The sequence below is a fragment of the Pan troglodytes genome, chromosome 18 (assembly GCF_028858775.2).
Source record: "Pan troglodytes isolate AG18354 chromosome 18, NHGRI_mPanTro3-v2.0_pri, whole genome shotgun sequence".
Classification (NCBI taxonomy): domain Eukaryota; kingdom Metazoa; phylum Chordata; class Mammalia; order Primates; family Hominidae; genus Pan; species Pan troglodytes.
This window is the reverse complement of record NC_072416.2, coordinates 87,869,402-87,884,646: the sequence shown is the minus strand read 5'-3', so window position 1 is coordinate 87,884,646 and position 15,245 is coordinate 87,869,402. Positions and strand designations below refer to the sequence as shown.

The 15,245-nt window shown below is 51.9% G+C and overlaps 1 protein-coding gene across 2 annotated transcripts; it reads right to left on the bottom strand.

Annotated features, from left to right (window-relative positions):
- Positions 1 to 3,421: 3,421 nt before the first annotated feature.
- Positions 3,422 to 15,227, bottom strand: SPATA33 (spermatogenesis associated 33). 2 transcript variants are annotated; one of them, XM_511172.9, is made up of 3 exons: positions 15,044 to 15,227; positions 14,571 to 14,744; positions 3,422 to 3,653 (listed from the first exon to the last, which is right to left on the bottom strand). In XM_511172.9, the coding sequence occupies exons 1-3, from the start codon at positions 15,078 to 15,080 to the stop codon at positions 3,442 to 3,444; spliced, it is 423 nt and encodes a 140-aa protein (XP_511172.5). In that variant the 5' UTR covers positions 15,081 to 15,227; the 3' UTR covers positions 3,422 to 3,441. The 2 variants fall into 2 exon arrangements, with proteins under 2 accessions (XP_511172.5, XP_009429722.2); XM_009431447.5 differs by lacking the exon at positions 3,422 to 3,653 and adding an exon at positions 11,487 to 12,458 and having other exon boundaries at positions 15,044 to 15,181.
- Between the last annotated feature and the right edge of the window lie 18 nt (positions 15,228 to 15,245).

Sequence of the window (15,245 nt, the reverse complement as noted above, 5' to 3'; positions counted from 1 at the left end):
ATTGCCCTACTGTCCTGAGCAATAAAGAAGGCCCAAACTGGTCCTAAGCACCAGGAGGAAACCTGCCAAAGGGCAGGGCCACCTCCACTCTGAGTCCCTGCATGGTGGCCAATTTGTAAGCCAACAAGTATCTGAGACAGGTCTCAGCCACCTTAGAGGTTTATTAGGCCAAGGTTAAGGATGTGCGCGTGAGAGCCAACTCTGTACCTTCCTCCAAAGATGATGTTGAGGGCTTCAGTATTTCAAGGGGAGGAGCTGGAGGGGAAGGAGGGTGGGCGTGGACACATCCTTGAATCCACAAGACAAAAGGAGTCAATGATGTATTTGTCTCATGCTCAGTAAATTGGCACTTCACCCACTTTTTGATAGAGTGGGTGAAGGATATGAACAGACACTTCTCTAAAGAAGACATTTATGCAGCCTACAGACACATGAAAAAATGCTCATCATCACTGGCCATCAGAGAAATGCAAATCAAAACCACAATGAGATACCATCTCACACCAGTTAGAATGGCGATCATTAAAAAGTCAGGAAACAGGTGCTGGAGAGGATGGGGAGAAATAGGAACGCTTTTACACTGTTGGTGGGACTGTAAACTAGTTCAACCATTGTGGAAGACAGTGTGGCGATTCCTCAGGGATCTAGAACTAGAAATACCATTTGACCCAGCCATCCCATTACTGGGTATATACCCAAAGGATTATAAATCATGCTGCTATAAAGACACATGCACACGTATGTTTATTGCGGCACTATTCACAATAGCAAAGACTTGGAACCAACCCAAATGCCCATCAGTGATAGACTGGATTAAGAAAACGTGGCACATATACACCATGGAATACTATGCAGCCATAAAAAAGAATGAGTTCATGTCCTTTGCAGGGACATGGGTGAAGCTGGAAACCATCATTCTCAGCAAACTATCGCAAGGACAAAAAACCAAACACCGCATGTTCTCACTCATAGGTGGGAACTGAACAATGAGAACACTTGGACACAGGAAGGGGAACATCACACACTGGGGCCTGTCGTGGGGTAGGGGGAGGGGGGAGGGAAAGCATTAGGAGAAATACCTAATGTAAATGACGAGTTAATGGGTGCAGCACACCAACATGGCGTATGTATGCATATGTAACAAACCTGCACGTTGTGCACATGTACCCTAAAACTTAAAGTATAATAATAAAAAAAAAATTTTGGCACTTCACAGAAGGTGAACAGAGTAGCTACCTATGGAGAAACTTTAACTTTTTATTGGTAGCTCTCTGCTTAGGAACAAAAAGGAAGCAGTTTCTTGGGTGACTCATCTTTCAGCTTATTTTTTTTTTCTTTTGGCAGAGTGAAATTAGGGCCCCAAGTTTTGATTGGCCTTTCACAATTCCTAAGGCTCTGCATATGTGTGTATATACTACATAGGCCTGTATGGATTAGAAATTGTATGTGTGTGGCAGGGAGCAGGCTCCCTCCCGCTGCCACCTCAGAAGTCTGTGTCCAGGACTCTGGTGGACACCCCTTGCTCCACTGGCCACTGAAGCAAGCCAATGGGAGGTCACATGGAAAGCCTGCTGGCCAGACTAGAAACTAACAAAGCTAACACACTGTCACTAAATGCATCAGGCTTCCACACAGGGCAGGGCATTCTCAACACAGGGGGAAAGTCTAGCCTGAGCTGAGGGTTGCTGGAGAGGAGCAGTCACAGGAGATAACTTGTCTCGTGCCGTCGTGTTCAGGTCCCTTCCGTGGCCTTCCACAATCAGGAGCCCTCATCTGTGGGCCAGAAAGACAGGACAGCGCTGGCAAGGCCACTTCCAAAGTCTCAGTGCCATGGCTGTCCCATGTCCCCGGCACACATTCCACTTTCTTCTTTGGGGCCTTTTCATAAGCTGACTCAGATTACAGTCAAGCTAGGAGCCCTGGGGCCCCGTTCAGTGACTCTGCGCCTCTTTGTTCTGGAACATTACATCTTCACATTTAGCTCTTACAATCTGACCTTTTCCTCAAGTTTGGGAGGCATCTTATTCACTATAACTTCCAAGTATTCACACTGTCTCCTTCTGAAACGAAGGGAAGTGTTTTAACTGTGCACCACAAATCAGAATGTAAGATGCCACCTGCTGTCCCTCACTCTGCAGAGCCAGCCACTTCCAACATGAACATACTAATTTATTCATTTATCAATACCACAAAGCTCGCTCTCTGAGCCAGTCACTCTTGCTTCGACCGAGCTGCTAGCAGCTCTGGGGAAGGGAGGACCAAATGGCAATGGAGAACGGGCTGCGGCTTCTCACAGGGTGGGGCGGGCCTGGTGCACCCTCCCCGAGAGCACCGGAGAAGGGGGTGCAGTTTCTCACAGGGTGGGCAGGCCTGGTGCACCCTCCCCCAGAGCAATGGAGAAGGGGGCTGCAGTTTCTCAAGGCGGGGGCAGGCCTGGTGCACCCTCCCTGAGAGCACTGGAGAAGGGGGCCACGGCTTCTGACAAGGTGGGGCGGGCCTGGTGCACCCTCCCCGAAAGCACTGGAGAAGGGGGCTGCAGTTTCTCACAGGGTGGGGCGGGCCTGGTGCACCCTCCCTGAGAGTACTGGAGAAGGGGGCCACGGCTTCTCACAGGGTGGGGTGGCCCTGGTGCACCCTCCCCAAAAGCACTGGAGAAGGGGCCATGGCTTCTCACAGGGTGGGGCGGGCCTGGTGCACCCTCCCCGAGAGCACCGGAGAAGGGGGTGCAGTTTCTCACAGGGTGGGCAGGCCTGGTGCACCCTCCCCCAGAGCAATGGAGAAGGGGGCTGCAGTTTCTCAAGGCGGGGGCAGGCCTGGTGCACCCTCCCTGAGAGCACTGGAGAAGGGGGCCACGGCTTCTCACAAGGTGGGGCGGGCCTGGTGCACACTCCCCGAAAGCACTGGAGAAGGGGGCCATGGCTTCTTATAGGGTGGGGCAGCCCTGGTGCACCCTCCCCGAGAGCACTGGAGAAGGGGGCGGCGGCTTCTCACAGGGTGGGGCAGCCCTGGTGCACCCTCCCCGAGAGCACTGGAGAAGGGGGCCACGGCTTCTTACAGGGTGGGGCAGCCCTGGTGCACCCTCCCCGAGAGCACTGGAGAAGGGGGAGGCGGCTTCTCACAGGGTGGGGCAGCCCTGGTGCACCCTCCCCGAGAGCACTGGAGAAGGGGGCGGCGGCTTCTCACAGGGTGGGGCAGCCCTGGTGCACCCTCCCCGAGAGCACTGGAGAAGGGGGCCATGGCTTCTTACAGAGTGGGGCAGCCCTCGTGCACCCTCCCCGAGAGCATTGGAGAAGGGGGCTGCAGTTTCTCACAGGGTGGGGTGGGCCTGGTGCAACCTCCCCGAGAGCACTGGAGAAGGGGCCTCGGCTTCTCACAGGGTGAGGCGGCTGTTCCTGAGACGCCTATCGCAGGGAGTAGCGAGTGCCATGCAAAGGTGCTTGTTTATTCTTTGAGATGTGAATTATAGGCGTCTGCTGTACTGGGGTTCCTGTGCCGCCGGTAGGGGCCCCAGTCCTCCGGCTCCCGAATGGTTCTCTGCTGGTCACTCCCACTGGAACTGCAACTGACTAGCGTCTCATTCGACGCTCGCGTGATGATGATCTGTGGAACGACCACTTTCTTCCTGCTGGACTTTTGCTTTACATCAGGTTTCTCTAGAGGAAAAAACATCCAGGCATTTAGTAGATGTGTGGAAAGCTCCTTCCACGATGCACACACCTCCTGCCATTGGTCAGAGTAAAGGAATTAGATGTATGGTTAGCAGAAGAAATGGGTGAGTCCAAAAGTGATCAAAACTGTCCATGAACATTCCAGGGCTTAAGGGATGTGCAACTCAGCCATGAGGGTTGCTGATGCTGGACACCCTTTTCAGGGAAGAAAACAGGAGAAACACTTCCACTATCCGTGGCAGGATGGTGTCAGGGCGACCAGCACAGGAAGGAGGGAGGGCACACGTCCAGGCAGGAACCGCCTCAGAGCTCAAGGTTCAGAGACATCATTTCCACTCCAAAGGTCTCTAAATCTGGTAAAGCCCTCTGTACAGAACTTCATCCACTAGAATGTTCTAGAAATGGACATGTCTGATGTTGCTCACATTTTCTTAAACCTGTTAAGGTTACAAGGAATGCCTGAGACCTGTGAAACTGCTGAGCCTGCCGAGCGTTGCCACGTACAAAGCAAAAGTGCTCCTTCGCCGGCTGCTCTCCTGGCTGGCCGGCCGCCCCTTCCTGGAGTGCCACTGCTACAAGCTCGGGCACAGCCGCCCACCCCCTTCCTGGAGTGCCACTGCAACGAGCTCAGACACAGCCGCCCGCCCCCTTCCTGGAGTGCCACTGCTACGAGCCCAGACACAGCCGCCCGCCCCCTTCCTGGAGTGCCACTGCTACGAGCTCGGGCACAGCCGCCCGCCCCCTTCCTGGAGTGCCACTGCTACGAGCTCGGGCACAGCCGCCCGCCCCCTTCCTGGAGTGCCACTGCTACGAGCTCGGGCACAGCCGCCCGCCCCCTTCCTGGAGTGCCACTGCTACGAGCTCGGGCACAGCCGCCTGCCCCCTTCCTGGAGTGCCACTGCTACGAGCTCAGGCACAGCTGTTCAGGCTTCTGGGAGAGCAGGATGGAGCTGGCTCTCTCTGCACACATATGTGTGGTACAGGGTTAGAAGACTCAGTCACCTTTTTACAGAAACGTAACTACAGTGGCCATGTTGTTTTACAGCTTTGTGGGGACACTTGGTAGCTCACGAACCTGGATGCGAGGTAGGATGGACTGCAGACAATGGCAGTGCTGGTTTATTATTAATCTTCTTCTTAGTTTTTGAGACGGAGTCTCGCTCTGTCACCCAGGCTGGAGTGCAGTGGTGTGATCTCGGCTCACTGCAACCTCCACCTCCTGAGTTCAAGTGATTCTCCTGCCTCAGCCTCCTGAGCAACTGGGACTACAGGCTCCTGCCACCACACCCGGGGAATTTTTGTATTATTAGTAGAGACAGGGTTTCTCCATGTTGGCCAGGCTGGTCTTGAACTCCCGACCTCAGGTGATCTACCTGCCTTGGCCTCCCAAAGTGCTGGGATTACAGGCGTGAGCCACTGCGCCCGGCCAACGGTGCTGGCTTTTATCGCGTGCCTGTTCTGAGCCCTAGAACAGTGAATAATGACACACAGCAGCTTCTGCTATAGGTCTCTGACAACCCATATTTCAGACAAAACTGAGGTACAGACAAGCCAAGCCATCTGCCCAAGGCTAGTCAAACAGGGGAGACACGGAGGCCAACTCGACTGCCCAAGGCTAACCAGATGGGGGAGGCAGAGAGGCCAAGTCACCCGCCTAAGGCTAGTCAGACAGGGTATTCAGGCCTTGGCCTCCCCCTCTGCCTGCAGTGCTGCCTTACATAGCCTCATCTGTGTCAGCTGCCGAATGACCCACAGCTGCACTAAGCACTGAGAGATATCCCTTTTTCTTTTTGAGACAGGATCTTGGTCTGTGGCCCAGGCTGAAATGCTGTGGCATGATCATGGCTCACTGAAGCCTCAACTTCCTGGGCTCAAATGATCCTCCCACTTCAGCCTTCCAAGTAGCTGGGACCACCAGCACGCACCACTGTGGGCGGCAAGTCACCCAGGTGCCGAGGCAAGAGACCGAGGGCACGAGCTGTTCCAGTGTAATAAAATATATAAAATAAGAATAGTTATACTAGATCTAGATCACAGACATGATTATATATGAATATCATTAATTAATTTGTAGCAATTACTCTTTATTCCAATATTATAATAATCCTCGCTCTACAATCATAACCTAGGAAAAACCAGGTCATACAGAGACAGGAGCTGGGGGGACATGGTGAGAAGTGACCAGAAGAGAAGAGTGTGAGCCTTCTGTTATGCCCAGACAGGGCCACCAGAGGGCTCCTTGGTCTAGCGGTAACGCCAGCGTCTGGTAAGACGCCCGTTGCCAAGCAGACCATGGTCTAGCAGTAGCGTCAGTGTCAAGGAAAAACACCCACTACTTAGCAGACCGGGAAAGGGAGTCTCCCTTTCCCCGGAGGAGTTTAGAGAAAACTCTGCTCCTCCACCTCTTGTGGAGGGCCTGACGTCAGTCAGGCTTGCCCGCAGTTATCCAGAGGCCTAATCGTCTCCCTGTGATGCTGTGCTTCAGTGGTCACGCTCCTAGTCCACCTTCATGTTCCATCCTGTACACCTGGCTCTGCCTTTTAGATAGCAGTAGCAAATTAGTGAAAGTACTAAAAGTCTCTGATATGCCGAAATAACGGCGTAAGCTGTCTCTGTGTCTCCTCTCTCTCTGCCTTGGCTGCCAGGCAGGGAAGGGCCCCCTGTCCAGTGGACATGTGACCCACATGACCTTACCTATCATTGGAGATGGCTCATACTCCTTACCCTGCCCCTTTGTCTTGTATCCAATAAATATCAGTGCAGCCTGGCATTTGGGGCCACTACCGGTCTCCACGGCTTGGTGGTAGTGGTCCCCCAGGCCCAGCTGTCTTTTATCTCTTTGCCTTGTGTCTTTATTTCTACGCTCTCTCTCATCTCCACACATGGGGAGAAAACCCACCGACTGTGTGGGGCTGGACCCTACACACCACCACACCCACCTAATTTTAAAATTTTTTGTAGAGACACGGTTTTGCCATGTTGCCCAGGCTGGTCTCGAACTCTCAGGCTCAAGTTATTCTCCCACTTCACCCTCCCAAAGCGCTGGGATTACAGCAGCCATGAACCACTGTGCCGGCCCTTTTCTTCCATTTTTAGAGACAGGGTCTCACTCTGTAGCCCAGGAAGGAGCGCAGTGGCTATTCGTGGATGTGATCATAGCAAACTACAGTCCTAACCTCCCAGGCCCAAGTGATCCTCGGACTTCACTGAGTAGCTGGAACCACAGATCCCACCTATGGGACCATATATTCCCACATCACCATATCTGGCTTTTTTTTACTCTAACCTACTTGAGTATCAGAGGGCCCGACCCCCTCTTGCCTCTGGTTTTCCAGATGTTTCCTACTGCTTTCATTTTTATTCATTTATTTACTTTGAGATGCACTCTCACTCTTGTCGCCCAGGCTGGAGTGGAGTGGCACAATTTTGGCTCACTACAACCTCTACCTCCCAGGTTCAAGTGATTCTCCTGCCCCAGCCTCCCCAAGTAGCTGGCACTACAGGCACCCATCACCACGCCTAGCTAATTTTTGTATTTTTAGTAGAGATGGGCTTTCATCATGTTGGCCAGGCTGGTCTTGAACTCCTGACCTCAAGTGATCCACCTGTCTCGGCCTCCAAAGTGCCGGGATTACAGGCATGAATCACTACACTTGGCCTCATTTTTATTCTTTAGATGAACCTTTGAATAATCTGCTCATATTCCCAAAAGATCTGTTGTGTTTTGACTTGGTGTTGACTGATTTTACAGAAGTTAACATATTTACACTATTGAAATTTTCTAGTCTAAAACAAGACTTATTTCATCTTCCTCAGAGTATAGTTTCTTCATTTAGAAATATTAGGCCAGATGCAGTGGCTCACGCCTGTAATCCCAGCACCTTGGGAGGCCGATGCGGGCAGATCACGAGGTCAGGAAATTAAGACCATTCTGGTTAACATAGTGAAACCCCATCTCTACTTAAAAAAAAAAAAAAATACAAAAAATTAGCCAGGCGTGGTGGCAGGCACCTGTAGTCCCAGCTATGCGGGAGGCTGAGACAGGAGAATGGCATGAACCCGGGAGGCGGAGCTTGCAGTGAGCAGAGATGCACCATTGCAGTCCAGCCTGGGTGGCGACAGAGCGAGACTCCGTCTCAAAAAAAAAAAAAAAAAAAAGAAATATTAATCTTGGGCCAGGTGCGGTGGCTCACGCCTGTAATCCCAGCACTTTGGGAGGCTGAAGCAGGCAGATTGCTTGGCCTCTGGAGTTCGAGACCAGCCTGGGCAACATGACAAAACCGCATCTCTACAAAAAATACAAAAATGAGCTGGGTGTGGTGGTGTGCACTGTGGCCCCAGCTACTCAGGGAGCTGAGGTGGGAGAATCGTTTGAGCCCAGAATGTCAAGAGTGCAATGAGCCAAGATGGTGCCACTGCACTCCAGCCTGGGTGAGACCATCTCAGAAACAAAACAGAAAGAATAAATGTGACTCTTCCCAAGGTTCTTGGTACATATTATGTGTACTTCTATTGCTGCACAACAAATCACCACCAACTTCATGGCTGAAACCAGCACATCCACTTATCATCTTACTGCATTCGTCATCAGGGGTGCAGGTGCAGCGTGGCTGGGATGCAGGCTGAATTCCAGGGGCCAGCTGCACTGCGTTCTCATGAGGAGCTGGAGGACCCCCTTCTAAGCCCATTCCGGTTGGAGGCAGAATTTATTCCTGGTTCAAGGAATGAAGTTCCCATTTTCTTGCTGGCTTTGGCAAGGGCTTGCTTAAAGCTTGCAGAGCCCTAAAAAGCCTCTGACACTTTTACTGTCTGGCTTCCCTGATCAGGTCGGGCCCATCCAGGATCATCTCTCATTTTGAGGACGTCAAACTCAATGGATGAGTGAGCTAATCGCAGGAGAGACACACCTCCCTCTTCCTCATTCCACCCACACTGGAGGGGAGGGTTACACATGGCTGTTCCCCAGGGGCAGGGATCGTGTGGGCTGTCTTAAGAGTCCTGCCACCTTGTTACCAAACCGCCTTCCAGGAAGATGTGTGCCTCCACAGCAAGGTGTCCGAGCCCCTGATCCAGAGTCAACTGATATTCTTTGGCCTCTCATAGACGTAAATTTTTTTTGAGCTTATCATTTGTTTTACAATTGTTTATAAGAGTTTGGGGAGAGGTTTAACATTTTAACGCAGTCAAATTCTTCAATATGTGTACTGTCTTTCCTTGCTAGGAAGCATAAATAGGGTCTTACTCTGTCGCCAGGGCTGGAGGGCAGTGGCGCGATCTTGGCTCACTGCAGCCCCAACCTCCTGGGGTCAAGGGATCCTCCTATCTCAGGCCCCTGATTAGTTGGGGCTACAGGCACACTCCACTATACCCAGCTAATTTTTGTCTTTTTTGTAAAAATCGGGTTTCACCATGTTGCCCAGGCTGGTCTTGAACTTCTGGGCTCAAGTGATCTGCCTGCCTAGGCTTCCCAAAGTTCTGAAATTACAGGCGGGAGCCACTGTCCTTGGCTCCCAAAGCGAACGTTTTATATAACTATAGTACCATTATCAACACGAGGAAATGGACTCTGGTACTATGAGTGTATGTACAGCTACGCCATTTAATCAATCACCACCAAAACCAACAATCCCATCTTCCTCCTGCTGCCCTTCAGACACACCCACTCCCCACCCCAACCCCAAAGCCCTGCCCTTCACAGACCCACTCACTTCCTACCCCAACCCCAAAGCCCTAGCAATCAACAATCTGTCCTCCCTGTCTATAATTTTGTCATTCAGAGAATGTTACAGAAATGGAATCACAGCCGGGTATGGTGGCTCACGCCTGTAATCCTAGCATTTCGGGAGGCCGAGGCAAGTGGATCACCTGAGGTCGGGAGTTTGAGACCAGCCTGACCAACATGGAGAAACCCCATCGCTACTAAAAATACAAAGATTAGCTGGGCATGGTGGCGCATGCCTGTAGTCCCAGCTACTCCGGAGGCTGAGGTAGAATTGCTTGAACCTGGGAGGCCGAGGTTGCAGTGAGCCAAGATCGTGCCATTTGCACTCCAGCCTAAAAAAAAAAAAAAAAAAAATGGAATCATACAGCATGTGACCTTCTGGGATTGGCTTTTTTCACTCAACATGGTATTTTTTAATAGCCAATAGAAGTGTTCCATTTCTCTTCTTTTTCAAAATTTTCTTGCAATTAAGTATACTCTACCTTCATGAAAATGTTACAGGCCGGGCGTGGTGGCTCACACCTGTAACACTGGCACTTTGGGAGGCCGAGGCGGGTGGACCACAAAGTCAGGAGTTTGAGACCAGCCTGACCAACATGGTGAAACCCCGTCTCTACTAAAAATACAAAAATTGCCCAGGCATGGTGGCGCACACCTGTAGTCCCAGCTACTCGGGAGGCTGAGGCAGAAGAATTGCTTGAACCCGGGAGGCGGAAGTCGCAATGAGCCAAGATTGTGCCACTGCACTCCAGCCTGGGCAACAGAGCAAGACTCTGTCTCAAAACAAACAAACAACAAAACGTCACAAAAGTGTTCAAACAGGCTGGGCGCGGTGGCTCACACCTGTGATCCCAGGGCTCTGGGAGGCCAGGTGCGGTGGCTCACGCCTGTGATCTCAGCACTTTGGGAGGCCGAGGCGGGTGGATCAGCTGAAGCCAGGAGTTTGAGGCCAGCCTAGCCAACGTGGCGAAACCCCATCTCTACTAAAAATACAAAAAAAATTAGCTGGGGGTAATGGCGGGCACCTGTAATCCCAGCTACTTGGGAGGCTGAGGCAGGAGAATCGCTTGAACTTGGGAGGCGGAGGCTACAGTGAGTTGAGACCCGAGATCATGCCATTGCACTCCAGCCTGGGCAACAAGAAGGAAACTCCATTTCAAAAAAAAAAAAAAGTGTTCAAACACACAAGAAAATAGAATAGTGAATGAGCACCTGCACCTATAGAGCACTCAGCTTCAATCAGTATTTTGTTATCTTGTTCTTTCTTCGTTTTTTTCCTGAGTATCTTTTTTTTTTTTTTTTTTTTGAGATAGAGTCTCGCTCTATTGCCCAGGCTGGAGTACAGTGGGATGATCGTGGCTCACTGCAACCTCTGCTTCCTGGGTTCAAGCGATTCTCTTGCTTCAGCCACCAAAGTAGCTGGAATTACAGGTGTGCACCACCACACCCAGCTAATTTTTTTGTATTTTTTGTAGAGACAGGGTTTCACCATGTTGGCCATGCTGGTCTCGAACTCCTGACCTCAAGTGATCCACCCGTCTCGGCCTCCCAAAGTGCTGGGATTACAGCATGAGCCACCATGCCTGGCATCCTGAGTATCTTTAAGGAATTTCAGACATATGATTTTACCCATAAATGTTGCAGTGTATTTCTTTATTAGATAGGGATTGTGTTTTAGCGTAACTATAATAGCATTCCCACATCTAAGAAAATTAACACTGACTCATCCTCAAATACCCAATCTGACCGTCTCAGGAGTGACGGAGCCCAGGTCTGAGAAAATTAACACTGACTCATCCTCAAACACCCCATCTGACTGTCTCAGGCGTGACTGAGCCCAGGTCTAGGTCGCTTAGATTTCCTTCTAACATCCCCTCCTTTTTTTTTCAAGTTTTTTATTTGTGGTAGAATTTCCAACATTGTGGAATAAGGTGACTGTAAATCTGTGATGTTAGTTCTCTATAATGTTTGTATGTTTGTGAATTTTGTAATGCAAAAATTTAAGCATATACAGAAGTAGTAGGGGTAACAGTATAATACATCTATCTGTATTAGTCCGTTTTCATGCTGCTAATAAAGACATACCAGAGACTGAATAATTTACACAGGAAAAAGGTTTAATGGACTTACAGTTCCACATGGCTGGGGACGCCTCACAATCACGGTGGAAGGTAGGGAGGAGCGAGTCACATCTTACATGGATGGCAGCAGGCAGAGAGAGAGCTTATGCAGGAAACTCCCATTTTTAAAACCATCGGATCTCGTGAGACTCATTCACTATCACGAAAACAGCACAGGAAAGACCTGCCCCCATAATTCAATCACCTCCCACCCAGTTCCTCCCACATGTGGGAATTCAAAATGAGATTTGGGTGAGGACACAGCCAAGCCACATCAATATCCTAACAGCTGCCACAATGATTAACTTATGGCCAAACTTTCTCCCCATCATGGCCCTTCTGTTCTTCTCACTACTGCTTCATAGTAACTTACCCCAAACCTCAGCAGCTTAAAACAACGATTTTCTTTTCTCTGGATTTTATGGGTTCAGGACACGTTTGGCAGGACAGGTATCACGTGTGGTTGTCCAGGCAGTTGCAGGCATCTGAAGACTCACTGAGACTTAGAGGGCAGCTCTTGGGGCTGGACACTGATGCTGGCTCCCCCTGAGGTGCATGCCCCAAGCTGAGAAGACTCAAGGTTCCAGCCAGAGCCTGGAATCACTAACGGCTTGTTTGCTCCCAGGTCTGGCTCCTGGGCTGGAAGGGCTTAGGGACCAGGACTACTAAACTGCAGTGCTTCCCATGTTCAGATTCAGGTCGAAAACCATTTCCATCACCCTCCAAAGTCCTCTTGTGCTCAGCTATGGCCGGCCCCCATTTCTGCCCAGCAACCACTCATCTGCTTCTGTCTGTAAATGTGCCTTTTCTGGACATTCCATGGAAAGGGAACTGCAATACGAGTGGTCTTTCCTCTGGCTTGTCTCACTCAGTATCCCACTTTCGGGACTCCTTCACGGTGTGGCAAGGGAGTCAGCAGCCTGCTCCTCACTGTCGCTCAGCCCGTCACTGCATGGAGAGCATGCACACTTCATTTTCTCTGCTGAAACTCTGTTCTCACTCTTGCTCTGCTGTTTTCCCTTCATGTCCACCTTCCTCCCCCACCCTCTGGTGTGACAGACACTGCTGGGGCCCTTCCAACAGGCGGTCCTCCTTCCCCCACTTCCATTACTGGCAGAGGTCCTGCCCACTCCCATGCTTCACAGCTCCCTCCAGCCCCTGGTGAATTTGCACCATTGAATGAGTCCTGCAGAGGCTGGGCAGGCGAAGCCTTCCTGGGAAAGGTTTCCTTGCTAATATGAAGCAAGGAACAATGCCTTTGCAGTAGACGCAGTCCTGCCTGCGTGTGGGGGGCTGTACACTCATCGGGGGCTGTGGACACTGAGAGTGGTCAAGAAGAGACACACAAAGTCTTTGATGTCACTGTTGTGCTAACAAGCCAACCTGGAAGCTCCACCTCTGACCCTGCATTCGTGAGACATTAAATCTCTGTGTTAAAGCTGTGTTTAGTGAGCTTTTCTGTAACTTTCAGCTAAAAGCACCGTGACAGGTAGCATTTTCCAAACTGCCACCCTAGGGTGATGCTATTCCTGCAGGGTTCCATCCTCCGGTGGGGGGTTCCGCCCTCCAGTGAGGGGTTCCACCCTCCAGTGGGAGGTTCCAAAGTTGGGAATTCAAATCCAGGTCTTTCTTCCAAGTCCAAGGCCCAGAGCCTCCTACTTCCAGCCCTTGATCCTACAAGCGTGTCAGTGTGAAGCAGTCCAGGCCCAGCTCCTCTGCCTAGCAGGCCAGTCATCCCCCTGACATTCTTTCTTGTCTGACCCGAGTGGTTCTTTCCTTCCTTTTTTTTTTTTTTTTTTTTTTTTGAGACAGAGTCTCACTCTGTAGCCCAGGCTGGAGTGCAGTGGTGCGATCTCGCTCACCGCTACTTCTGCCTCCCGGGTCCCGGTTCAAGGTTCGAGCAATTCTCCTGCCTCAGCCTCCCGAGTAGCTGGGATTACAGGCACATGCCACCACGCCCAGCTAATTTTTGTATTTTTAGTAGAGACAGGGTTTCACCATGTTGGCCAGGCTGGTCTTGAACTCCTGACCTTAAGTAATCCACACGCCTCGGCCTCCCAAAGTGCTGGGATTACAGGCGTGAGCCACTGCACCCAGCCGAGTGGTTCATTCTTGTGATGAAACTTAAACACTTCCTCCTGGCACAGGCCCCCAGTCTCCTCGGACGGCAGGCTCTGCGGGTTCTCCCTGCCTGACCCTTCTGCAATTCCTACTGCAAGGCCTTGCTGGCTCCCACTGGGCCACAGCAATGGGTCTCTGACCGGGCCACCTCCCCTGCGAACTGGCTTCCCCTGTTGGTAGGCACAGACCCCATCATGCCGCCCTGGTTTTTTATTTTTAAATATTTATTTTTTGTAGAGACAGGGTCTCACTATGTTGCCCAAGCTGGTCTTGGGCTCAAAAGATCCTCCTGCCTCGGCCAAATAACTGGGAGGACAGGTGTGAACTACCGCCCCAGGCAGCACCTCCGTTGTTTAAAATATTTAACGCTTCCAGCTCCACGTGGTAAAACTGATGGAAAACTTTGTATTCTAGCTTCTTCCTAGTATTGGTGCCTCATCTTCCCCACACACCCCCAAAGGTCTGGCCACACTAGGCTGTTATAAAAGACACCTTCGTCGCACCCAGGTTCTACTCCTCGGTCACCCTCCGCAATGTACTTATCCCCACAGCCCTCGGAGAGCTACAGTCCAACTTGGGACGGCCTCCCAAGGCTCTGTTCCAGTGTGCGGAGGCTCAGGGATTCTCAGTGGCACCAAGATACCCAGCCCTCGAGGAGAACCTCAGGTGAGACACACGCACACTGCCCCAGCCCCTCGACCACCTGGTACGCACTTATCACTCGGGAACTGACCTACATTTTCATTAAACTTATGTTTTCAACCAAGATTTCTGGATATTTACCTCCTACATAAAGTTCCCAAAACAAACCAGTTTCATCTTTACGGCGCGTGCCTGCTACTAGTGTCCATCCGGTAGGGTCTTAGAGTAGGCTCCTCACCCCAGCCCCAGATCCTCCAAGCCGCTGACCTCGCTTCGCTCCCTCCCGCCGTCTCCTACCTTCCAGCGAAGCTGCCGGCGGCGAGTGCTTGGCTGTCCCGGCCCCAGGGTGGAAGCTGTCCACAGGCTTCTCCGACTCCCTGTCTGCCTGCCTCGCTTCCTGGGAATGCTTCTCCATCAACTTCTCCTTAGATTTTGGAACTGAATAGGTGGATCCCTTCTTTTGCTCCTCACCTGAAATATATGGATCATCCGTTAGACCCGGGACTTACCGAATGCAGGGCAGTGGGTCCCATCGTCTTCAGTCGCCTGCGTGGGTCCAGAATAAGCTGGCTTCAAGTCTCGAGTCTCTGCGTTTCCGTAACCGCCTCAGGTGGGAAACGCGCCGTCCGTGGCGGACTCGGCGGCAGGAACGGTTCGCACCGGGCCGAGCCTGGCGCCTGCGCTCGCACCGCCCCGCCCAGCCCAGCCCCGCCCTGGGCCCGCGCCGAGGGGCGGAGACGCGGGGAGCCCAGCGCCTGCGCCTCCTTTACCTTTCCTGGGTTTCTCTTTGCTTTTGGAAAGGCCCATGGGTGAGCCCACCGCCCCCTCCGGCGCAAGCCCGGGTTCCCACACCTCCGCGGCCGCGGAGCCGGGAGCGACTCACAAAAGGTCCTCGCGGCCGCGGCGTGCGTCACCATGGCGACCGCGCGCCGCGCAGCCGCGCCCCGCCCCTCTGGCGGGACCGGCCACCAT

Coding starts and splice junctions, on each gene's coding strand:
- SPATA33 (XM_511172.9), bottom strand. CDS start 15,080: ATGGGCCTTTCCAAAAGCAAAGAGAAACCCAGGAAAG. Junction 14,745..15,043: donor CAAAGAGAAACCCAGGAAAG/GTAAAGGAGGCG, acceptor CATATATTTCAG/GTGAGGAGCAAAAGAAGGGA. Junction 3,654..14,570: donor GCCGGCAGCTTCGCTGGAAG/GTAGGAGACGGC, acceptor TTTTTCCTCTAG/AGAAACCTGATGTAAAGCAA.